The sequence below is a fragment of the Rissa tridactyla genome, chromosome 10 (assembly GCF_028500815.1).
Source record: "Rissa tridactyla isolate bRisTri1 chromosome 10, bRisTri1.patW.cur.20221130, whole genome shotgun sequence".
In the NCBI taxonomy this organism is placed as follows: Eukaryota; Metazoa; Chordata; class Aves; order Charadriiformes; family Laridae; genus Rissa; species Rissa tridactyla.
The window spans coordinates 825,006-851,334 of NC_071475.1; the positions used below are offsets into that span (position 1 = coordinate 825,006).

A 26,329-nucleotide genomic window follows, 5' to 3' on the forward strand; every position below is an offset into this window, starting at 1 on the left:
CTCAAAATTCATACTTGTGATGCAGGAATTAATTGGAGAGCGACAGAATTATAGGCCTCTGAAGTACCTAATAGCTTTACATAATTACTTGACATAGCACTGTTTCTTGGATCAAAAGCTATATTTTCAACTTTGCAATAAGGACAGTATTTTGAAAATAGTTATTAGTCTAAAGTTTGCAGATTGCTTTCAGCTGCATGGTCGGAAATTTAACCTCACTGATAACAGTGGGTCAATAGATGACGCTTCGTCTAGTGATGCAAAAGGACCTCTCCTCCGAGAGAGTCTGCTCAGTACTACTTCCCCTCTTTCTCCCCCCTCAAATACATCATTTTGGGTACCCAGTGTCACTAATCCTGCCAAGATCTGAAGCAAAAGTAATGCTTTCCATAACCTTTGAAATGCGTATTTTGGGCTTTGACAAGGATAACCTTAAAGTGGCTCTGAGGAATTCGCAAGGTTTGGGGGAGCATTCACAGGCCATTATAGATACGACTAGAGGTTTCATTTTAGTGTGTAGGCAGCAATGGGTTAGCACTTAAATACGTTGTGACCTGTACTCTTCATTTGTATCATCAGAGGAAGAATGCTAGGTTTGGTTGTTTCTACAGTATTCTGTCCGTTATGTTAGAGCTGTCAGTTACAGTTTCTCATTTTTAAGTTCTGTTTTCCGTTTTCAAGTATTTTGAATGCATTGAAAGCATTAACATTTACAACCTAGCACTAGCCTTGGGAGTAAAAAGGTAATTTATTTCCTTAGAAAAGAGTTCATTTCCTAGCATGGCACTCGAAAGAAGCCAAATGTGGACTTTGTCTTAATAGTTGAAAATTCAAAATAAATGAAGCTTATGTAAAATGGCACTAACAGACTCGAGCTACAGTGGACTGCTGAAATTGGATTTGGTTAGCTATAAACATCATTAGCTTAAAGCACTCCAGCTTACCATGCAGTGTGAGCTCTCATAGGCTGGGATGTGATAATGCTTTGCTCTTTTACATTTTAACTCCTTGTGGAGATGCTAAAGCCAGCTGAACATAGGCTTTGTAGAAGCTAAATTAACCATGCATTCCTTGGGGGGTTTATGGCAAACTGTGAGGTTTATTTGGTGTTGAAGTGTGCTATAGATAACGTGACAGTAACCTAAAATGCTGTACTTACAACATATTAATTGTGAGTGTATATTAGGGCGTTTTTTTCTTTCTATCTTTAGAGATTGTATTTGTTTTCATGTACCTGATTTTTCAGTATATGTAAACGTAGGTTGCATATACGCTTAATATTCTCATGAACTGAAATATTAGCGTTTGATTTGACCTGAACAGTATACACAAACAAGATGATAATATTGCCAAGTTGCCTACAAAATACAGGCATGGCTTAGAATTTTTTGCGGTATTTTTATTTCTACAAGTCACTAGCTCATGCCCATTATGTGAAATTGTGTTCATTTAATCCAGTGAGTAATGTTACTTGACCTCAGTCTCTGTAAGTGGGTTGGAATTGGTCAATAACTAGGCATTCCCGTACCAATGAAACACTTAGATTTATACACATGGGACCTTCATAAAATTCGAAGAATACCTGTACATATGTTAAGTCTCTACAGAATAGGTCTAATGCGCAGTCTCTTGCTCTTTCTTAGATGTACAGCTCACTTGAAACGAGTAAGCCTGTGTTCTCACCGCATGCAAACACTACTTGATGAATCCTTCCACTGTTGGGTTGTTGCCAAATAATAAATCGTGAATGTTAGATTTTGCCTTTCATCTGACAATCTCAAAGTGCTTTGTGAAGCTGAGAAGGTTTTTGTTATCCCTCTACTTCTCCTGTTTTCATTTTCTATGTGTAAGTGTATGTGAAATATAATACTTGCAGAGAAGTAAGGGAAAAGTTGCATACAATTGTTGAAGGCTGGAAGGATTTTCAATACAGAATATTATATTAAATTGTTTATTGCATGAGGTGGCTATATCCCTTCACTTCTGCCCCTTTTTTGCCTTCCCACTACCTTTATTTAAGGGATCACTTTTTAAGAGAAGTATTTCAAACAAGGGAAAAGGGAGGGGAAGGGGCATTTTAATCTTTGAACCAAAAAAAGGCACTGTGGAGAACACATTTGAGGATTATATAATCTCAGTATTTAGAACTGCTGAGGAATATACTACAAAGCAAGTATTAACGCCACATCATGCAGTGTAGTTAGGACTTGTCTATTTTTGCAGTATCTGAATCTTCTAATATATGTGGAATATAGATAAACTGACGTATTTCCTTTTTTTTGGAGGTGGCTTGCATCTTCAGCAAGGCTTTTAGCACTTTAGCCTTCTGCATTTTTTCCTCTGTTTAGAACTCATTGTAGATAAGCAGCTGAAAAAAGAAATACAATAAACATTTGTGTTAATTATATCATTTCCTCCTACTCTTCTCCCTTGCACCATATGTTCTCTTCTCTCTATGCCGCTCGATTGACTTTTTTTTTTAATTTATTTTTTTTATTACGGCTTGATATGTATCTTATCAGAAGACCTCAAAGTATGCGCTGATGATAGAAATGTGACCCTGTTCCTGCACCCTTTCATAAGTGTAAATATATCTGGAGGTAGACAAAGGAAAGAACAATGGGATTAATTTGTCAGGTAAAGTTACTGTAAGTATTTATGTACAGGACTTTCCCTTAGTCTGTGTTCTGTACTTCAGCCTTTGTGTCATGTTTCGTCTTACCCTTTGCCCTTGACCTGGTGGGGGTTTTTTGATTTGGTTGGGTTTTTTTGTGTGGGGTTTGGTTTTTTTGTTGTTGTTGTTTGTTTTCCCCCCAGTCCCTTGGTTATTTGCCTGAATACGGTCCACTGCAAAAGCTTTGGGGATTCATCAGCTGTCTGTGACAGTGCCTGTGACTTTCTGTTACAACACTTGATGACTTGCGTGTCCAAATTTTATTTCTGCTTTCATGGGGAAAACACCTTCTTTCATTTTCTGTGAGATACTAAAATGCGCCATTGTACTTGATCATCAAAGACACAGCAGGAGATTAGATGCCATTTTTATCCCTTAAAAATGCGGGGGCGGGCGATCCAACTTAATACGCTTGTATGGGGAGCTCTGCTGCTGCGAGCACAGGCATGTAATAACTTACCTGCACTTGCTGCTAAGATGCACTTTGGTTTGAGAATGTAAACTTGCTAAGTGCATAAACGTTTTCCTTCTCTGGTCAGTTATCTGCATGTGCGTTTTTCTAGTGGGACCAGCAGTTACAGATTCTTCCAGATTCGGCAGTTGTCCATAACAGGGTATGATAGAAATGTCACGTTACGTCCAAAATATAAACTCACTGCTGTGCTTCTTTGAGACTTAGCTTTCTGCTGGCTGCTCCAGGACACCAAATAATGAAGCACGCTGCTATATCCCCAGTATAAAAGACTTGAACCTTTCAGCAGATCTTAGCACTGCTTTTTGTCTATTTATTTTTTTGGTCCTTAATGCAAACCCACTGAGGGAAAGTTTCTGCATCCTCCTCACCAGGGCAGCATGGGGGATATGGTAACATTAGTTTTGAACCGGGGTCTTGACTGCAGCGAGATCTGCAGAGCAGAAATAGTCAGTAGTGGTCAGGCCAGGATACAGTAGCTTGATGGAAAGTGGTGGTGTTTATATGTATGGTTTGTATGTGTTAAAGCACTGTTACAGTATAGGCTCGCTTTCCATTCACCGAATTATCAAGAGGAAGCAAATAACTGCATGAACCACTGTGCATTAATGAGAGATGCTGAAAGCGCTCTATGGCATAATGCATACAAGTGTTTGCTAACACAAAAGGAGGTGTCCATACTTGTACTGTCAAGTAGAAATTTCTTTTTCAAGTGAATTTTTTTTTCCTGAGACTAGCGATAGTAGAAATAGGATTTCTATATTAAACAAATGTGAGTGCCCAGTTATACATGCCAAACGCATACGTTGTAGATCTGATGTGGTATTGAATGCATAATGAATGTTAAAAAAAGTCAAGGTTTGACATGTGACTTTTATCATCTTTTCTTGCCAATAATTAGGGATGGTTTTAATACATGTTAAATTTCTCAGGCCTATTGAACACAGGCACATTGTATGTGCTTTCAAAAAGTTTCTAGGGTTTACAGTAATTCTTTGAAGAATGAAGTTAGCTGCTACTTGCCACCAGTGCCCTGTGTTGACTTGAAGCAGGTAAGAATTGTTGTGAATGTAAAAACGAAGTTTGGGTTCCACAAAAATAGCCTTATGAATCTCTCTGTTTAGCATGTAAAAAAGCTAAACGGCACAAGTAGTGAGACAGTCCACAATTCCTGTTTCATTCCTAGTTTTGAAAAGATACTTTTGTTTATAGAATATGTTCAAGGGGGCACATAATTCATTGTATACGGTTAGTCAGCCATGTGCATTTTTACATTTCTGCCTGTAGGTAGGCTGAACACCTGGTGACATGGCAGCCTATTTAAAACACTGCTTTGAAAATTCACAGGAACAGCATAGATAATAGGACTTCCAAAATGGTTGATTAATACACAAAATGTGTCCCTTTTAACAAAACTCTCATTATTGTCTTCATATGAAAGTAATAGTACAGACAGAAATACGATCTATTTACTGTTCCTGGTGGGGACAGCCAGCGGGTGGTGAAAGTTGCAGCGTACCAGGCTACGCTGTTCTGCAGTTTCCCTGAGGTAGTCTTTCTGTCTTTAAACTTCTAGTTTCTTCTGAGAAAGCAGAAAGCTTTTGTCAGCCAGGTGTTGAATAGAGGTTTTGATATTTAAAGCAAACTGTTCAGTGCTCTTAGAAATGTTAATGTGGAAAAAATACCGGTACTACATATCTAGCTTCAAGACAGAAATTGTTAAGATAAGAACAGTATACAAAGGCAGACTGAATATTTTGAGGTGTGAATTCTAACTACAGAGGGAAGAAACCAGGATTTTGGAGCGGGCACTGGAGCTATATTGTATGATGCAAGGATGACTCAGCCCATGCTCAGATCATCTCCAGGTCTCGCCATACTTATTTACATTAAAGTTCAATTGCTATTTTAAGTCTGTGCATTTAGTGGAAAAGAAGGTGAGAAACAAGCAGAAGGAGAAGAATAAAAGCAAAAGGAGGGAGGGTAGATTTTAAAATGCAACAACAAAAATACCTGGACCAATCCCTCCTGCTCCCCACGTTGCTCTCTCCGTGGAGGAGCTTGTAATCTTATGTTTGCAATACCAAGAGGATTCTTCTATGAGCACAAATTAATAATTTATTCATAGGCTGGAGTCCGTTAGCCCGCATTGATTTACTTATGCTGCATTTCTTTTCATTCATAAGCCTTTGCTAGTCCCGATCTCTCGGATAGTGCCTCGCTGCAGCGCTCAGGCGTGGGAGGAAGCAGCAAACCTGCCTTTTTATGCACAAGGACGTGCTCTATATGCCTCAACCAAATGTGCGAGCCTGCCCTAAAGCCGGGGCTGGCTCCGGGAACCCGCTGCTCCCGCTCACCAGCGATGCTGCCGCGGCGGGGATCGCTCCTCTCCTCCTTCCCTCTGCCGGCGCCCTGCTCGGTGCGGCTCGGCGGCCGGGATGCTGGGCGCCCTCGGCGCGAAGAGCTGAGCTCCGTCCGTCCGTCGCCTCTCCGGGCTGTGTGACAGATGCTTGTCATGCGGCGGTGCCCTGCCTGAATTGGCCGGGTCTCCGGTGGGTGTGCACGGCCCCCCTCCACCCCCCTCCCCTGCCAGCCCCGCCGAGCCCTCCCTAGCTCAGCCCCCGGCAATGTGCAGCGCTCTCTCCTCGCCTTCCTGGAAGGGCTCAACTACACTTTCAGCTCCTCTAGACTTTCTCTGCTTTTTGCCATCCAGAGGCACCCTCCCTCTGGTCCAGCTCCTCCTGTGCCTGCCTCTCTGTCTCCGCGCTATCCCGTTAAAAGGCTGCTGCTCCCGCTCCGCTGAACCAATGCACTGGCTGACTTGATCTGGGATGAAGGCTGGAGGTTACCGGCGAGGGAAAGGAGAACTCTCGGCAGCTTTCCATTTGCAAAGTGAGCAGTAATTGCAAGAAGACAGCCTCCCCAGTTGGAATCAATAGTCTGCTTTCTTGCTGCTAAGGGCACTTTGGAGCAGCAGTAGGTCACTGAAGTAACTCCAGCACACTGCTGACTGCGGAGTTGTAAAGAACTACATGCAAGTGGCTGCAGTAGTGCTGGAAAACGCTTTGCTGTTACCAGGGACACAATAGTTTTCAAGTCATTAGAGCTTCGCTTCTGGTCCTCTCCTTCCATTACGCAGAGAAGGGTCTCATTCTTTGGAGGGATGAGGATGGAGCTGTGATTTCTTCCAGTGTTGTTCTAGTGGAGGGGGTAAGGGTGGGGAAAGAGGCTTTAGAAGCAAAACCCCACTGCTGCTGAATTCAGCTTTACTTGAATTTCCCCAAATCTTTCCAGGCACAGAGAGGCACAATGCTGGAGAATCTGAATCTTTTTCGGGCTTTTTGGGGTTTTTTCTTTATCTTCTGGACAGCTTTTAACACAGCCTTAGTGGATGTGGTTGGATCGGAGCAGCAGATCCCCTTGTCTGTGTAAGTGCTTTCATGCTATTGCTCTCAGGACCATGTTCAAGGATGAGAACTTGACTGCTCAAGTTCTTATCTCTTTATATTGCGGATATTTGACTGTTCAAGGCACCTTTGCTTCTCTGTCAGCTGTGTTTAAAGTGATAGTCTCTAACGCGCTTAGCACTACTTTAATTTCATTGTAGGACCATGTGTCGGTGGAGTATTGTGGACGCAGAGTCTTAACTTAAGTGTTTGTATTTGCTGAAGTTGATGCTGTTATATTAACTTCTCATGTGAGAATTTATCATTTGGAACTGTTCTGCCATTTTATCTGCTTCTTTCCTTTAAATGGATATATGTTGTATTATGCCAAAGCATGTTTCTGTACAAGTCGATTCTTTAAATTTAAACAGTGCGGGTTTGGTAGTTTGATATCAGAGGCCTTACCTTAGCACAGCATCTAGTCTGTGCTTCTACTTGAACAGCTTTGCAAATCTTTTGCTGTGCTTAGGTTCCTTAGTGAGCTCTTCAGTGCAAAATTGCTAGGATCCTTCTGAGTGCAGCTGAAGCTGTTACAGTCTGTGTTGCTTGCTATGACATGTGTATTACATTTCTTCCTGTCTCATTTTTTTTCTTCACAGTGTAAAGCTCTGGGCCTCAGCGTTTGGTGGGGAGATCAAATCTATTGCAGCCAAGTACTCAGGTTCCCAGCTCCTGCAGAAGGTAAGGACCTCTTCAGTTGTAACAAGGAAGGTTTTAACAGAGAAAATGGAGGTAGATTTAATTTTTTAAATGAATAGGAAAGCAGTGCTGTACATGCTTTGGTCCAAGATCTGTTTTTGTATTGCATACTAGTCCCTGATGACTCTTTGCATTGCACTGCACTATGTGGAGAGTCCTTGATTAAACTGATATTTTTATTTTTGGATTAATTTTTTTGTTACCATTAGAAAGTAAACTCCAAACACTTATTTCTTGAAGTCTAGGCTTCAGCCTAGATTGCGGGTATTTAATCTGGTTGTTGCATTGTGATGATGATGTTTCAGTGTAGAAACAGCTGCTGCTTATGAAAGATGTTAACTTCATTCAAGGAGCAGAATTAGTGCCTATTGTAGTATTTTCACCCTGTGCTGTATGTACGCAATTCACTGTATCGGGAGAAGGCGGCTGCACTGTTGTTTGTCATCTCTGCAGTTTTTACAATCCCATTATTCCCCCAATCATCTCAACCCAGTGCTGGGATGTATTACATCATTATAGATAAGAGGAATGAATGTGGTTATCTTCCTGCTCAGCTGCACAGCTGGGTAATAAGCTAGTGAAGTATTGCAAAAACTTGAGAAATTGGCGTAAGTCTACATAATTAGGGCAGAGGGTAATGAGAAAGCGGATTTGAGTATTATTATATACCAAAGACTGTGTCTACTCTAAATATGCAACCTATAGTAAAGTTCTGTATTCTAGACAATTTATTTTACAGCAGTTACTGAAAAAAATACAATGAGAGACTAAGAGGAATATGTTAAAGACTTTAAGACTGCGATTTTGCAGCATTTAATGTTATCCTCAAAATGTAATATGGAAATGGAAAAACACTGAGACATTCACTGACAACAGAGACCCTCATTCAACCCATATGTTAAATTTCTGCTGGCTTTTTAGATGTGATTTTTAGTTCTGACTAAAGTGTAAAATTTTTTTTGGTCTGATTATAAAGGAAATGATTCCTTTAGCTTGTAGCACTTATTTTGAAGGCTTGTGTATGTGTGAAATTACGTAACGGACAGTACGTGTAGCAGTTAAAATAAAAAGCTTACGCTATCGATGTAAAATGAAAGGAACTGACTTAGTGATTACTAAAGGCATATGAGTTCCTTAACAGTATTTGTCTTTTCAGTGTTGTATACCCAGGAATGCAAAACATGAACTTCACTAAGCTAAAATACAGAGGTATTGAGAACAGAAATATTTGAGCTCTCTTACTACCTTTCGTGGCCATTCAATAGCTTCACTTCAATGTATAGGGCAATGTATAGGGTCTTATTTTAATCTGAAAATCTGGACATTCAGTATTTATTATACTTCTAGCTCACATTCTTTAAAGTATGTGTAGTCTTATATCATCACATTTTTGTATGAACTCTTTAAATTTATAAAGCAGATGGACCCTTCGGTTTTGATTAGTATCTAGTCAAGTATTATTAAAAGGCTTTAATTTTTTTATTGGGCCATAACAAACAGGTATCTTTATTTAACTTTGGAGCTGTTCCACATGCAGCCATTTTTGCACCAAAATGGCTTTAAAAATGAAATCTACCAAATACAGATAGTCCAATGTTTACTAGAAAAATATGGAATATATTGCATTTTGCAATTGTGCTAAAATCTACAAAGAATTAGTACGATATCCTTAATTGTTCTTCTCTTCCTCATAGTAGATACTGCTGTCGTCCCTTCTGTAACGTATTTTTTCCTTCTGAAGTAGCAAGATTTCTTCCTATTGGTTGTTATAATTGTTATAATTGGAAGCTATTCATTTTACCTTTTCATCAGCATCCTTTCTATTTCACTAACAAATCTGTGCTCCTGTTTTTGAAGGTGGGCAGTGTATATTCATTCCAAGCTATTTTGGTTTTGTTTCTTGCCTTTGTTATGATATTTCTGTATAGAATGAAAGAGGAAAGACAAAATGCAGATTTGACAGATATTTAGAGCACTTCTATTCCTTTGTCACATCCCCTATTCTTTTTTTTTTTTTCTTTTTCCCTTCTGGTTACAGTGGTTTTAGGAAACCTCTGGTGCTCTTTATTTAAAACTCTAAGGTCTCTGTCCTTTTAAGCTCGCTATTCCTTGCTGTTGATTGTGGCAAATGAGCCTGGATGACAGGTGACTTTAACATGTATCTTTTCGTATTGCTATAAAGTACATTTCTTCTACAAACTTTTGCGAATAAAAACATACCAAACTTGAAGATTTACAAGTATTTTCAACATGCAAAGTCAGTGGCAGAAGTTGTCATAGTAATTAAGGAAGTGATGGCACAGTAGGGCTCTAAATGCAAACGCTTTTCCCCCCGTCCCTCCCCACTAGCCAGGCATCGAGAATCCATTTGGTATTTGCTGTGAGCTCGAGGTGATCAGACTCAACGTCGTCTTAAAGTCAAGATTCCACTTTTAGAAGCAGTGCGACTTCTAATATTACTGGAGGAATCTGCATTTTCTGATTATGAATTAAGCATCGTTAAACAAATGAAGATACCAAATATGCGTATAATTATGTATCTGGGCAGTATAGATTTCTCAATTACCAACCGCTTTGTAGTGCCATTTAGTTTAATAAAGGCTTGCTAAATGAAAAGTTAATGCAAAGGTTACTTGACCCATTTTGTTAGCATATATAGTGAGCATCGCTTCCAAAGGAACGCGTTTGAAATCCAGGCATGATTGACACTCTCTGCCCAAATGTTTTACACATTAAGAGTCATTTGACCCATACTACAGTTTCATTCAGCAAATGAAGTTACCCGAGATACTCAGTAAAGCAAAACTTTGCCAGGTTATAGCTGTGAATATTGATTTAGTTACTACAATTCTTAAGTCTTTCTGTACTGTGAACATCAAATGAGTAACCAGCATTGCTGTCCTCTTGAGTTTCAAAAAGATGCGTAAGAATATTTTTGTCACTTTTTGAAACTATTTTTTTTAAAAAAACCTACTTGCCTTAACTGAATGTTTAATTATTTTATTGTATTATGATAATCTTATCCAAGTATGTTGCTATGTCTCCTAAGAGTATATATGATATATGATTTTTCACGAAATTGACTTTAGATGAAATGCAAACCCTGTAAATAACTCAGAAAATAATAATAATGGTTCAGTAAATAATTTCAGAAATGATGATGAGCATTTAAGCAAAATTAGCACTTAAAAATCTAGCATTTTAATGTTCTCCTGCTTGTTTTCAGAGCGAAGGAAGATGATTCAGTGTTCCAAAAAACCATACAGAAGAAAATAAGACAAAATTATGCCCAAGTTATCTGATTTATGGAGGTTTTACAGTTGTCTCATAGATTTGGCAGCGAACAAGAAGCTGCTTGGTGCTGTAGAGACGTGCATACTCTCCACCTAGTTAGTAAATACTGCTGGGGCCTAGGAATTGATTCAAATTTTAATTGTCTCTTAGGTGCTTATATTTTTTTTTTCTTGCCTTATTTGAATCTTGACACTTCTTTAAAATCTTTTTTTTTTTTTTTTTTTTTTAAATACTCTGATTATGTTTAGTTAGTAGTGTAGTAAATGTGAGAGAGTAGCCTGCGGGCAAAGCCAGGCTTTAAGTATAGGATGCAAAGCAAGGGTTAGATGCCAGGAAAATATTCTTCACTTCAGCTGCTGCAATTAGAATTTTGGAGGAAGAGACTTTGGGGAATGCTGCTGTTCACATTATAGTGTCCATGATAATAGTATGTTTTCAGTTCCACGCTGTTGCAAAATAATAGTAGTAATAAAATGGAAGCAAAAAATGCAGGGAATGTGCTTCCTGTTAATGTTAAAAACAATTGTTGTTACACAGTAAAGCTTTTTGAATATCAGTGAAGTGTCTGATTCTCTAAAAATGCAGGGTGGTCTATGCTTCCTCAGATTTCTCTCGGAGAGACTACTTACTCCCCTCCCCCCATATTCTGAGCTTTGGTAATCCTTGATTTGGTCCTAAATCATCAATAATATCTTATTGCTAATGTAGTGACGGTTTCTAACTGAAAAGAAACTTTGATTTATCGGTTTGGCCATACAGGTTTCTTACTGAAGACAAGCTTGTTCAAGGCTATCTCAGGTTTTCCTTATGTAAGTCGTCCGCGGGAGCCCGGGCTGTTAGGTAAGCACCGGCTGCCGGGCCTTCCGCAGTCGCAGTCTGCATCTCTCTGCTCCTCTCACCAGATTCTGCATTGTGTTAGGACGTCTCAAAATCATGGTGTTTTCTCAAAGCAGGTTTTTCAATCAGAATAGCATTCCTATTTTGAAAGGTTCAGAACTGCATTTCGTCTCACCGACTAGATTTGGTGCTGTACCTCGTTAGTTTCTTACAACTACAGAAATGTCAGTGCAAAACTAATATAACAGGGTTATTTAGAACAATTAGCATTCAGCTGGTGTATCTGATTCATGCAGTACATCTATCTTTAGTTTTAAACCATATAATAGTGCCTTAAATTCTTAGAGAAATTTAGTCCAATCATCTTGACATTAATTGCCTTTCTTTTATTCAGCCTTATGTTGGTTTTGGTCTTTGTAGGCTGTTTCTTCTTTGCTTGAGACGCTGCAGCTACTGCTTTGAAGGAAGGGTCAGTAGGATTGAGATGTGCAGTTTAAGGTGTATCTATGTATGTACTGGCTCCTTGGATAGAGATTTAAACTTTTGCCAGCTGATCAATTTTAAAACTGCAAAAATAATGATGATTTTTTTTATATCAAAAATAGGAGAAAAATTATCCAAAAAACCTGTAAACACATGACTATGATTTAAAAAAAACTAAAACCACCACCACCCCCTGCACAAACCCAAAATCAACAGCAACAACACCTCCCCACCCCCCAACCAAAAAAAACTCCACCTCAACCCCCCCCGCCAAACTCAAACTCAAAAAAACGCCAGCCAGGCAAAGGGTATAGAGCTTACCAAAAGCTCGATTCAGAGTTAATTCATTATAATTCAAACTCCGGAAGTCTGGATTATGTAAAATGTGTCTCCTAGCACTGAATTAAAATCAAACATTAGAAAATAAAAGAAATATGCATCTGAGAATCTTAAATCAGTTTAATTTTGTTGATGAATGCAAATGATGTTTTGCAACTTGCAGAGCTTGAACCTCTGTCCCCTTTAATTCTTGCAGATCTTTGGGCTACATAAATCACAAGGTTATTCTCCGTGCCAAACTAGTTATGGAGCATTTTAGTGTGTTTGAAGTATTTAATGTTATTATCTGCAGATATAAAGGTGTAAATTATTTTAGTTATGTGTTTTAATTTTTCTTTGTTCAAGAAAAAATAATCAAATGCGTTCATATGCTACTAATGTATTAGGTGGAAAAACCTCCTGGGGCCAATGCTAATTTTCAGGTAGCATATTGATCTGCAGAGGAAAATATCATAGTGCTATCAAACTTCCAATAGCGTGGTCTCTTTTTCTCCATAACAGAGAAGAGTTTTTCCTCGTGATGAAGTTCTGCCTTCTCTGAAGGTACTGGAAAATTTTCTTTGCTTTCAATGAAGTTAGACCTGCACCTTGAATGATCCATGCTCACTCTCATCTCCTGTCTGAATGTTATGGCAGGACTAATAATTTCTTGGTGTTGGTAACGTTTTCAAACGTAGTCTAAATCTGCCTGAATATCAATCGTTATGTTTTATATTTCTCTTTAAAAGGAAAGCCCTGTTTTAAGCCATGGTGTATCCATGCTCTTCTGCCATCAGCACTCTATATTTTGCAGTATTTTCTGTGTCTTTCTGGGTTTTGCAAGCACAGCATGATCCTCTTGTTTGTATTACTGAAAGTAAATATGTTCTATTGTTAATACGTAATAGAAATATGAGATGGCTTCAGTAAGTTTATGATACATGCATTACACTTTCAATAATGTCTTTTAATATGGAAATTATTGAGTGGACAATCCAACTGGAAAACATCAGATCTTGAAAGGAAATGAATGCTAATTCCCTTACTTAATGCATCTATGGTTGCTTGTTTTCACATCCTGTATTGGAAAATGCTTACATTTCAAGGTTAAAAGAGCCAGCCTCCATGCAAATTATCTTGACAGTGAAGGTATGTAGAGCCATGAACAGATGCCGCATTGTAGTGGTGATTCACTTTTAAGCAACTGCTAATCAATACTCTACACTTTCAAATGTCATTACTGTTCTGTAGGGTACAATTTTTTGTTGCTGATAATAAGTGGTTACACATTGTACAACACAAGTTATATATTGATAGGATAGACTGTATTTTAGGTTGCTGCAGAAGCTTCAATGAAAGATCTTCATGAACTACTTTGATTAATATGTTGTTCTCATGAAGTTCCATTTTGCCTTTTCTACATATAATGTTTTGGTGAGCCTATTTAGCATCTACCCAGTTCATTTGTAAAGCTTAAGTTTTGGGTTTGTTTGGTTTTTTTTTTTTGAGTGAATGAAAAAACATTGCAAGATTAGTATTTAAAGGGGAAGTTGGGCAAAAATGCCTTTTTTTTTTTTTTTTTTTTTTTTTAATCATAGTTAGGGAGAAGTTGGGAAGGGTCTTGGAAGTCTTTCCAGAGGTGATGAATTCCAGGGACAGGTACTTTCTGAAAGCATCCTGCTCTCAGATCTTTTAGGACTATGCAGGTGGAGTTATCCGTTTTACAGTTAACTGCTACGCTGTTTCTGAAGATGATGATATGAGACGTGAGGAGATAGTGATTGGTCAAGAGAGACAGACTTGTTCACACAGTACAGATGTTACAACCAGCGTATTGAATTTAATGTGGGAATAAAATAGTAGACAGTAGAATACAGAGCTATAACAATGTACAGAATTAACCTGTCATAAATCCCTCGTTCGTAAGAGAGTTGGCTTCATGCAGTCTTTATCAGGGTCTTAGCAGTAGCTAGAGCGTCTTGGATTGCTTTAATGAGCTAGACTTGACTTGATAGCGATAGAAGTCAAGTTTAGAAGAAAATAATTGTTTAGCTAGACAAAGGTAAAACAAGGCCGTTTCATCAGCGGTGCTCTTTGAGAACAAAGGGAGAAACAGATTTGAATTTACAGTGATGCACCTAACACTGACTTCACTATATGTTTGAAATGATCCGATTCAAATCTTGGATAAACCTGTTGGTGGGGTGTGTGTATTTTAAATGTATCTTCAAAATAGGGATGCCTGAGCAACAGCCAGTGCCAGGCAATTCTCAGGAAGGAGATGGAGGTTGAGGAGGCGAAGGCGACTGCTGTAGTGGAAGACACAATATGCTTTCCTGGATGCTTTGTATAGGAATATGATTTTCGTTTCATGCACATGAGGTTCAAATTTATTTCCTGGAAGATCCCTAACAGAAGAAAATGCTTTTTTTTTTTTTTTTTCTTTGAGAAGACTCTTTCAAAACCCTATGAGAAAGCAGATTAACAAGAGTTTTTGAGGCAGAGGTGGGCAGAATTGTTGCCTCTGCTCCTAAACTAATTTATGTAAGTAGACATTTGTGATATTGTATAGATGCCCTCAGAGAGACCAAACTCCTGCACCAGCTTTCTGTTATAAATGAAAGAAATACTTCAGGTTTTCTGTTTGCTAGAAGCACAAATCAGTTCTCTCTTGTGTTGCTTTTCACACCAATACCCTTTGCACATGACAAGCAAGGGTTAATCTCTCCCCTCTCTCTCTTCACCCTTCCCAGCCCCCGCCAGCTCCACCCATCATAACCCATTATAGATGTGGCAAGACACTGATTTACAGAAGCTGTCAGCAGAGGAGGTCACAGATTCCAGGTGTTCTTTCTGCTTCTGGTATCTGTGGCTATTGTGAATATACTGAGGGATGAGGAATGTTTTACTCTCTAAGATTCATCTGATCTGACACGTTTTACCTGTTCCCCATTTCTTCTATATTTTCTGGTAAAATGGCTGATGTGGCTGTCTTTAATCTCTGTAGAGAGCTGAGAATTGACTGGGAACCTCATGTGTGATAAAGCATATGTCAAATCCATATTTATGAGACTAGAAATGTTCTAAACTGTAGAAACCCGTAAAGGTAAGATTCTTATGTCATCTAGACAGAGGCGAAAAACCAGTCCTGAATTCCAAAAACACTTTCAGTGTCTGATGCAGACAGGTGTGTTGTGTGAAAAAGACAATAACCTTCAAATAAGCTAGAAAACTGGAGGTAGTGAAACCCCCAAACTAAAAAAAAAATGTCTATTTCCTTTTGAACTGAGGAAGAAAGTGTGGAGAAACATAAACAGGGCGGGGGAGAGGAAAGAGAGGAAGGAGAACCAGGCCTGTTTCACTGGACAGTGATTTAGTGCTACGGGCCAAGCTGTGCCGGAGCAAAGCTAGTGAAAACTTGAAAGGAAATACAGCAACAGCCTTCATGTGCAGAAAACCAGGAAGAAGAAGAAAAGTCTTTTCTACATCCATGGTAGATAAACAATAACTGGTCTTTAAACACAAGAATTAGTTTCCTGCAATCTAAAACTTTTTTTTTTGTTTTAAACTGAGAGAAAACAGTGGAATAGTGTGGAACTCTTGCAGGGTGGCTTTTCAGAACAGTTTACCTGCCATTATGTAGATCTCATTGAACTGCCTTAAGTTAGGAAGGTGAGCTACATAATCCTTTATTTTGGAGTCCTTTTTTATTTTTATTTTGGACTATAAGCAAAGAAGGTAACTGTATTTCTTCTTTGATGTCTATATCTGTGCACTGTTAAGCTTTGTGCCTTTATCTCCTTAAGACACACAGCTGGGGAGTCCTTCAACATTCAGAGCAGAAACAAGTTATAAACCACTGTAATTATTGCTGTGCAGGTTGGCTGAATGCTTGCTTCCCCCCTTACCCTTCAGGAGCATACATTCAAATGATCTTGTTGAAATATATGGCTTTTTACTGTAGAAGGATAAATATATTAAAATATAACAGATTAAATCTGGGAGCAGTCTTCATCCATTTGACTTGAAGTCCAACAACTGCATGGTAAGACTTCAGCAGGGTTAGCTCTTCAAGATGTTCCAACGCGTTCTTATGGTAGCTATAACTAGGAAGTACACTTCACCAGGGGTTGTAAGCGCCACGTATCAATGAGAGAGGAGGAAATAGCTGATTAGATGTAAACTCCTGCTTTATTCCTTATGTATCTGCTTATATGTTCAGGGCTTTGGTATCAGCAATTGTAGATATTTAGCAAAGTTTGTTCTTATCTCTTCTTATTCTTGAGAAGAGTTCTTCCTAAGCACTGCTTATGCTGAATTTTTGCCTTTTTAGTAGAGCCTGTTTGGTTTGGTAGAGTCATCAAAGGTGTATAGGTTCTGGTAATGACTCTTAATCAGAACATTGTTTGACAGGTGGTTGTTTCTAGCCATTTGTTCTGTCTGTGGAGATTCCCGAGAGAATCATAAAGAGTTAAACCAATTCATTTCATTAATGTGATCAAAACAATTTCTAAAATATTAGAAGGCATTCTCCTTGTTGGAGCACTTGGTCCTACTCCTGTGTTTTGCTTTTGCCTTCCTTAATTCGACATGATGTTTTATTGTTGTCTTTGTCTCTCTCTTCCTGTCCTCTTTCTGAACTACCTTATTTAGCTTATAGTTGAGTTTTAAAATGGGCAGATGTTCCAGAGAGAGATGTTTTCTTATGACATTGATGCCAAATGTTTTGCATAAATCAGTTTGCAGTACAGGAGGCACTTAAAAAGATAGCTATTACTATTCATCCTTCAAACTAGATGATAAGATCTTAGCGCACCCAAGTTAAGGAAGTAAAAGATGCAAGGAAAAAGTTGTTCTCAGGTCCATTAACAAAACAAATCATACGGTGACCTAATCTAGTTTATGACATTGGGGATATAATGAAAGAAGTATGTATGTATAATTCATTCAGTATATCGGGACTTAATGCGTGGATCCTGTTCACTGTTTCATCGGTTAGCTTGCTTATATGCATGACTGACAGTAGTTTCCTCATTGAAGCTTTGCTCTTAGTTTTTAGGAAAAGGTGGAAAATACCTGTGAGCTTCTAGTAGCCTCATGAAATGTTTTCCTTTGGTGTACTCAGAAGGTAGAGTTGAGAGGCTTCCCTGAATTTTGTGCAGTTGGCAGATTATATATTATGTTGACACTGTTCCTCTATAGTGAGAAAGTTGAGTAGACCTCCTCTGATTAATGTTCTTCTGAGTACAGTGATACTGAATTTTAAAATTCTTATTGTACTCTTATAACTGAGACTTTTGTGTTTGGCACTAATGACTTGGCAAAACTGGTTCTGGAAAAAAACCCTCATTTTCCCCCTTTGTACAACTGTCTTACTCTCTTCCACTGTGGAACTCTGTTTTTTATTAATATCTGGGATCCTAGAATAAGTCATCTTGGTAGATTTAGAAGGTCTTTTAACTCCCTGCTCAAAGTGAGGTCAATGCTGAAATGAGAGCAGATTTCTTGAGGCTTTGTTGAGTCTGATCTTGAGAACCTTCAAGGACAGAGATCCCACAACCTCTTTTTTTCCAGTGCTTGACTCTGGTTGAAAAGTTATGTAACGAAGCTGGAACTTACCATTTCCATTTATAACGGTGGTCTGTCATTCTCCTACTGTGTACCTCCAGAAACGGCCTTGGTTCATCTTCTCCACAACCTCCTCGTAGGTATTGAAAGGCATGGCACTTTGTCATGACGGGCCTCTCTTGGGCCTCAGTGATAGACAATATTATACCACCTTTTAGTTGCTTCATCAGGTCTCAACACTTTATTTTTTCACCCATTCTTTTAAAATAGTTTGCACTAACATTACAAGCCCTTAAACTGAACTCTCTGCTGTTTAATATTCAGGTGGGCTTTTTTCCACAGACACTCCTGTTCCTCACAATTGTATGTAGCTGTTCTCATAATTACGAAGTCTCAAGAGTAATTTCCACTAAGCTGATTGCATGAATTGGAGAAGATTTTTTATTTCACTTTTTTTAATAATTTGTCATGGTAACATGGGCATTTTCCTTCTAATCTAGGGCTAACCCAACCCTTTAGCTCCAGTTCCTTCAGTAGCCGTTTTCTTTTATTATCTTTATCAGCCACGGTATCTTAAGTGAAGTTAGCGTTGTACAGAAATAGTAACACAATAGTGTTGTTAGCTGGTAGAAGGTTTTATGTCTTATCACCTGTTTCTACTTTAAATTATTCTACAGTAGCTGGCGAGGAGCTTCTTTGTGCTTTTATCCACAGACAAGGATTTGACTTGCTTTCCTAAAATGCAGGAGTCAAAATTATGCTGTCATAGTATCTCTAGCCCGTTAGATGAAAGCACTGTGAAAATGCCATTTGGAAGGCATTTTGAAAACTTTGGTCAGGGACACAGTTCCTATTGTTCCTCTAGGTCCTATTGTAATTTTTGGCTATTTGATATACTCCCAAGATTTTGCGTCGAGCTATCTAAGTCACTAATTTTCAAGACCAAAAAAGGATCTACATACTATGGGTATTAAAATTTGATGTGTTGGGAACACATCATTGGTCACAAAATTAGATAATTATCTTCTAAAGTCACAAAGCTTCAAAGATGAAAAGCAGGAATATCCAAACTTCAGCTTTACCTTGAAGCTAAATGACTATCATTTTGACAGCTGTGCAAAATGTATGACTGCCGAGCTGTTTGTACATGATGCTATCGTATTACATTAATAGAAATTTTCACTGATAATGAAAACTGGTGGGAGGCTAAAAGTAAAGCTTTATGTTATGACTTGCAGCCATTGACTATCTGCATCCAACAGATTTATTACCCCCTACGCACATCGTGCCCTTTACAATATCTTCTGCCATTTCTTCAACAAAGTACAACAAGAAAGATGATGATATAGATGCCACGATACAAAAAAATCTGAGTACTCACTTCAGACTTCCACCTATCGCTAACAACCGCAAAGCAATTTCACAGTAAAAGCAGAGATGAGTTCTGATATTCCTCTGGAACTTTCCATGAAAAACACTGTGGGGGGAGGAATGGGGAATATGAAAGAAAACGTGAGGATTTCTGTTGGCCGACTCAGATTTTAATTTCCCAAATAAAATCAAGACAGCAAACTGAATTTTGGATATATCTGGCTGCTTATTCTAGGTCTGTGATAACTTTCTTGATGGTCTGCTTGGGCCAAGTAATCTTGATAGCCAAAATTCAGTGAAGCTCTTCAGCATGACAACGCTGAACCTGTAATGTCACACACACAAACCCAGCGCATGTGGTGGTGGTGGCAGGACTTCATCCAGAGTGCCAGAAGCCTTGAATTGAATGTTAGAACTGCAAGCAGGATTCCACCTGTCCCGTTGTCATCTGCCCCCCACCCCCAAATGGAGGCATCTTTGTCTAACTTTTCCATGCAAAAAGGGCCTAGAAATACTGCCTTTTTCTTTAAATTTCTAAACTTTGAAATTGTTTGGATCAGGAGCAACGCGTTTTGTAGAGCGTTTGGCATATGGAGAGGATCAGGTGGTGAAGAATAGCATTAGCATATGGATATGGAAGTAAAGCAAAGTACATGGAATGGATCAGCCCTGAGAGCTACAAAGCATTAATTTTAACACACTTTTTAAATAAAACTTCTTTCACTACTGAAAAGATAAATGGTTTCCTGTACCAGTCCTGAATAACTACAAAATTGATAGAAACCCTCTTATTTCTGCTGTTGGTATTTGGTATCTGTAGTTGGCAATAAATCTCCATATGGTATTGTGCTTTCAAGTGAAATTGAACCCTTTCTTGTCAGAGAATTAATTCTTCCTGTGCTTTGACTAGAAAGTGATATGCTATGCTGATATTAGAAAGCAATTTTCAATTTTGCAAACATTTTCTTCTTTCCCTTATACTTCTTCTTTTTTTCCCCACCCTGGTATTTTTTTCTTATCCATTTTCCACATAACTACGGTTCGGCACTATTTTTTTCCATCTAGATCCTTCAGACTTTTTCTGACCTTTTTTGATTTTCTTCTAAGTGAGATCCAACCACCGAGACTCAAACTCACAAATGTCAAATGCAGTTAAATTAAGAATCAAACATTTTTCTTTATCCTTTTATGGGTAGCTGATTATTTCTGTCTGTATTGCAATTACCTCAGAAATTTATTTTCTATGCGTATTTTCTCACTCTGTCCTTCTCTATGCCCCCACTTGTTTATAGCTGTTGCTTTTTTTTCCTCTGGAAATTTTTACCATTAATGTATTTTTTCAGTGCCTTGAGCAGATGTAATCATAACGCTGCAGTGAGGATCCGGTCAGCTGGAGAAAAATATGCAGAAATAAAATGAGTAATGGCTTAATAACACTTTAATACATAAGAATGGGGGAAGGTTATGCAAATACAAGTGCTATTCTTAAAATTATCTTTTCATTAAGTTACGATGATTGAACCTTTAAAAGGAAGAATAAATACATTAGGATCTACCGATGCATCTTACATGTTGTGAACGTTATTGGAAAGAGAAGGTTATTATATCCCCAGTAACAGCTGATATACTTGGCTGTACCTTGGCTGGTGTGTTCAGGAAGGGAGGGGGGCGGGGAACGGAGACAGGATGCTCTTTGGAATAAAATGGAAATCTTCTGTTGTAGCAGGGGAGGCAAGTTTTACAGCATCTTTCTGACAATCCAAACTGCAGGGAATGAGGAAGCTAAAGGTGAGAACAGGGACATGTAAAGGTAGTGAGGTGAAGAGGAATGGAACGTGTTGGGAGCAAAGACGCAGAATGACTGAAGAAAGTGTTATTTTTTTCTCTATGGTTTAATACAATTGACAAAAATACATTTGTAGGAAATTCAGTCAATATCTGTATTCTGGTAATCATTTTTGACAAATCTATTAAATGAAAAATTTTCATATTAAAAATATATAAGCCACAGTCGGAAAGTCAAGTTTGCTATTTCTGAAATGCTTGAGTACCACATGATTTCAAAACTTTTGCCAAGAATTAAAATTAAGAGCAAATTATGTGCTAAGAAACATAAATTTCAATTCAGGAAAGGCATCTGAAATTAAACTGAGTGTTAGTAATGACATAATTCTGACTCTTGTATTTGGCTTCCCAGATGCTTAAAACTTAAATGCTCTAACATTTCTAAAAACTTGACATTTGCTCTGCTGAAGTCCTTTATTCTGTACAGCCCCAGAGTAATGGGAATAGAGTTCAACTACATTCATATCTTGTCACTAATCCCGTCCAGTCCACCTTAAGCATGTTATTAATGTAAATATATGTTTGCTCAGCGTTACAAGATGTCTGGGGAATTTTGTCTGAAAAAGCATGGTAGAAAACAGCATTATATGTGGGATTGGGACCTGTACTTATGTGTTGGAATAATTCAAATGTTAGTGTATAGAATTATACAAGTATGGCCAAATTTATGTGATTGCATGCTGTTTATTTATCTTGGTTTATAAATATACAGGAGTTGTATAACTGAAAACTCTAATTATTCTGAACATAATTTATCAGACAAAACCAGCTGCCAACTCAGCTCTTCTCAAGAATCTTCAGTAAAATGCACAACCTAAAATACAGTGTCTTGAAAAGTAGAAAATTTCTGTTCCTCCCTCAAATCCTCTGTGCCTATTAAATATCTTCCTCTCAAGAGCCTGGTGAAAACCCGTGGCTATCTGGTGGCTAGGAGGACAACAAATCCGGGCAGACTGTGGCGTGCGTTGCTTGAACTTCACGTGCTTAAAGAAAGGCTTCAGTATTATAGGACAGCTCTGTAATTTGGCAGAGATGATCCTTTCACATCTTAGTTGCTGGTTGAAATGTCAATATGTTTGTTGGTTAGTTGATGCAATCGTTACGTTGAATTAAATGCTCCTTCCATTTTAGAAGCCTCCAAAAAACCTATAGTCCTGGTTTTGCCCCTGACCTGCTGATTGACCTTGTGCAAATCAATTCTGATACATCTCTGATTCCATATTTATAAAGATGTGGAAAATTATGCTTACTGTCTGCAGTTTAAAAAAGAGGTTTTGATGACAGCCTGCTTGTAAAATTTGCTGTTGTGGCGTGAATTTTTATTTTTTTTGGTGCGGTGTTTTCAGTTTTGTGGTTTTGTTGTTTGTTTTCTTTTTTTTTTTTTTTTTAAATAAAATGACATCAAATATCACTTACTAATATGTATTGATGAATGATTGACCTAGTTGACTGAACAGGTCAATTTTCTGTGACTTCCCATACAGTAGCAGTGCTGTCAAAAAAGAAGTCTTGGAGCCTGGATAATATAGCATTGGTTTCCAAAGGCTTAGGAACTTGAATGAAAACAAGATGTGTGCAGGATTAACATCATTATTTCAGTCTCATTTGAGAATAAACTAATTACCACAACGTTTGAATTCACATCAGTGCAGGAGCGAGAGAGGCAAATGCAGGTGGGAGTTACTTTGCTTGTTGATAGGAATAGCACCTCTGTAGTAGTCTTGTGCCTGAAATAAGGTCATTTTTGGTAACAGTATGTATGCTTTTAATGAAAAGTACTTGCATAAAATGTTGATTAGCTCAAATACTGTAAAAGAATAGCTGTTTCTGTGTTGACTGTCTAGGGCTGAAGACATGACTGCTGATGAGAAATGATGTAAAGAAAGCTGAGGAAAAGAAGTGCTGCTGGACTGGCAGCTAGTTAAGGTACACACAAGTGGAAAAATACTTTCCACGGATGTCTAGGGTATGTGAGTGGGTCTGTATCTACCATGATTGTATGCCACCTTGCAAGCCTTTGAACTAGCACTTAGAGCGCTGACTATTGTATAAATTGCAAAAGGACTGGATCTGCAATCTGGAAGGTTTTTTTATATTCACAGTAGTCATACACAGTAGTGAGACTGTTATCTGTAATGAGACTGTATTCTGTTGGAAAAGAGGTGTAGGACATTTGAGGGTGCAACGTTCTTTAGACTGGAAAAATGCTACGGTTTAAATACGAAGAGTAATTGTAAATCTTCTTGATGGCTTCACGTTAAGCCAAGCTGCAATTTATTTTAATTGCAAAAGTGTATGTACTTTGCCGATTTTTACTTTTTCTCCTTGGTGGGTAGGAGGTTAGAATTGAAAAATGGCTTTTTTTTCCTTGTTTAATTGCCTAAAAAGAAAAGTAACTGGAATAGAATCCCATTTCTTGTAGGTGAACAATAAGATTCTCTTACCTAGTGACTTCAGTGTATGCACTCCCTAACCCTTCTTCATTCCCTCCTGGAGGAGCTGGCAATCCTTCTGTGGCACTAGCTCTTCTCCTTCGTTACGTCATGTATAAGGAATTGCTTTTTTCCTTTTTAATATGAGTGGCTTGATACAGAACATATCTTCTCCCTTAAGCATTTATTTTTCTTCTCCTTTCTGATACCTTTTAATTTCCTCCCCCCGCCTCCGCCAAATCCTCTGCCCTCACTTCAGATTTCTGATATTATTTGATAATTGGCTTTTCAGAATACAACTCTTCTTAACCCTGTTTTCAGATTTACTCCTACTTATTAACTTAAATATATACATGTACATATGTGTAGTAAAACTATATTGATGAATGCTGACGCATTAGTACCTTCTCAGCTCTTTGAAGTATCCCAACACCTATCTCTTAAGAAACATATCTAGCATTGATGTACATGGACCTCTCCATCTCTACTGGTTTTATTCTACCTCTTAAATGCCTCTTTCTTTTGACTACATTTAGTCCAGAATGCCTCCTTGGTTGGAGAATGTGATCTTGTTTGTGAAGTGTAAATGATTCTCTGTTTGTTCACGGTGAATCTTTTTCCTCGCTGTTGCCCTAAATTCATTCTGTTATCTCTAGGATAGGATAATTGTGGAAGGAAATTGTGGAAAAAGTAGTAAAACATGAAAATATGTTTTTAATTTACCACTCTTCGAGCTTTCTAAAGCTGAAAGAATTGTTCAGGATACAAAGGAGGGCAGGCAGGAGGGAGTGGGAAGAGGAAACATTAAAGGAAAATTCTGAAAACCTTCATAACATTCTTTATTTCTCATACTGTTTCTCTCACTACTAACTTCCTTAGTGGTGGCTTTTTTAATTTGATGATAAGGAAATGGGACTGCAGGAGACCCAAGTCCTGTTACTTACGCGTGTCACCAGAGCTGCGGGGTGGTTTTGAGCAAATGATTGTGTCCTTCGTCCGTTCTGTCCAGCAGCGATGTCTTTGACAGTCTAGCTCAGTTCTGTGTTTAAATAGCTATCTGGAGCTCTGCGTCTACCAAACAGTTGCAAAGGTCCTCTCTGAAATTTTTTCTTGACTTGCCCTTGTACCTACGTCTCCATTACCAGGAGGATCGGAGCCCAGTCCTCCAGCGTGATTGATTCGGAATATTCCTGTCACCTGTTGCCGCTTGCTGCAAACCCCACAATTACACTGCGCTAGTTTCTGGTAACTCCAGGTAGTTCAAAGACCAATTCAAAATAGATTTTCTTTTTCTAACTTAATTTGCTTTTCTCAAGAGTGATTCATAGTCTCGCTTTGTTTTATTCTTACTCCTCTCTATGTATATAGGTCATATTTTGTAACCACAGGCTTCGTTGAACATTAGAGGTATTTGAATGTATAGTAGTGAGATTTTGGAGGTTTAAATAAAGCGATTTGTTATATGTAGGAAAGATGGGTTTCTTACTGAAATAGTATTTTTTCCCTCCTATTTTATTATTGCACTGCCCCCCCATCCCCCTCAAGAACCTGTTTTTCTGGATCCCGTCTGCAATAGTTATGTTTGTGTTTGGATAAAACTTGGAAGTGGAGGAGGCTAACCATCATTATTTATTCATGAGGAGTGTTAAAAGCAATTAAAATACTCTTACATAACAGAAGCAGAACAGGATTGTCACATTACAATATCCCTTTTCAGGATCAGTTGAAAACCCAGACTGCTTGTGGAAGAGTGTTCTGGGCTCTGAAATATTGAAATAGTGTTTGAGGAAGAGTAAGAAACAACACTTAATTCCATGGAAAAGGGAATAGAGGAGGTATAAAACAACCTGCGATTGTAAAGCCCTAGAAAAAGAATCTTTTTCTTTAAATGAACATGGTTGCCATTAAAAACCAGATAATTGGATTGGTTTCTTTGTGCAAAAATCATATGACCTTGAGCTAACTATTGTGCTGAAAAGGGGTAGCAATAGCTTTTGTATAGTTTTATGCCTCTTTTTTTTTTATTCCATGTTTAAAATTACATTTTTTAAATTATTTACTTGTCCTATGTACATCTTAAGTTTTCTCTCATTGCTACTGACTGAAAGCTTTTACAAGATATGTCATACAGTGGCCTTATGCCATCCTTAAAAAACCAAAATGAACACTCCCCCCCCTCCAAATCTCAGAAAATCTTGTACTAATTTGTCTGTAATATGTAACTATGTAAAGCATTATGAGGTTAGATAAAAGAAGATGTAAAAAGTTACAGAGCTATTTTAATACACCTTATTGTCTGAGATTTGTGAAATTTATCACTGAGTGTTGCCTTGTTGCCTTCTGTGTTGTCTGTACTTTGTTTCCTCCATCTAAATAGTCCTTAAAAATCAAATAATAGAACTGTGATATGATTCCAACTTTGGACAAGGATTACAGGACAAACTTTTTATTTATTTTTGTAGCCTGGATAACCACATTATTGGACAAGAAAAAGGATGATAGAAAAAAACCAGCCCTGTACAGACTCCGCACCCTCCCATGTATTCATTATATATTCAAGGATTGCTCTACCTGTGCAGAGATAAAAATACCCAAGTACTGCAGCAAGATGTATTGCAGGTGGTGTTCAGCCAGGCATGGAAAAAAAATAAAAATCTCCCTTACTCTGGTCTTTCTGGAATGTGGAGAAACTGCGAAGAAAGATTTGCTTTGTGTGTGCTATAAAAGTATTAATGGTAGTCCATTATGAAACAGAGAAGTAAAGGAAAAAGAAAAAGGCAGTAGGCGATAGTGGATACCATGGTTCATTGTACTAGACAAGCCAAGTCTCTTGTCTGACCTTCTCAGAGCAGGATTTATTTTTATTTTTTTTTCAAGATATCTTCTGGAT

The 26,329-nt window shown here is 38.1% G+C and overlaps 1 protein-coding gene across 1 annotated transcript in view; it reads left to right on the forward strand.

Moving 5' to 3' along the window:
* Positions 1-6,455: 6,455 nt before the first annotated feature.
* The window catches only part of CACNA2D3 (calcium voltage-gated channel auxiliary subunit alpha2delta 3), a 457,404-nt gene continuing 437,530 nt past the window's right edge, over positions 6,456-26,329 (forward strand). The window contains exons 1-2 of the mRNA XM_054215897.1: positions 6,456-6,574; positions 7,192-7,273. Of these exons, the coding sequence (XP_054071872.1) occupies positions 6,456-6,574; positions 7,192-7,273 (201 nt within the window). The remainder of the gene's footprint in view (positions 6,575-7,191; positions 7,274-26,329) is intronic.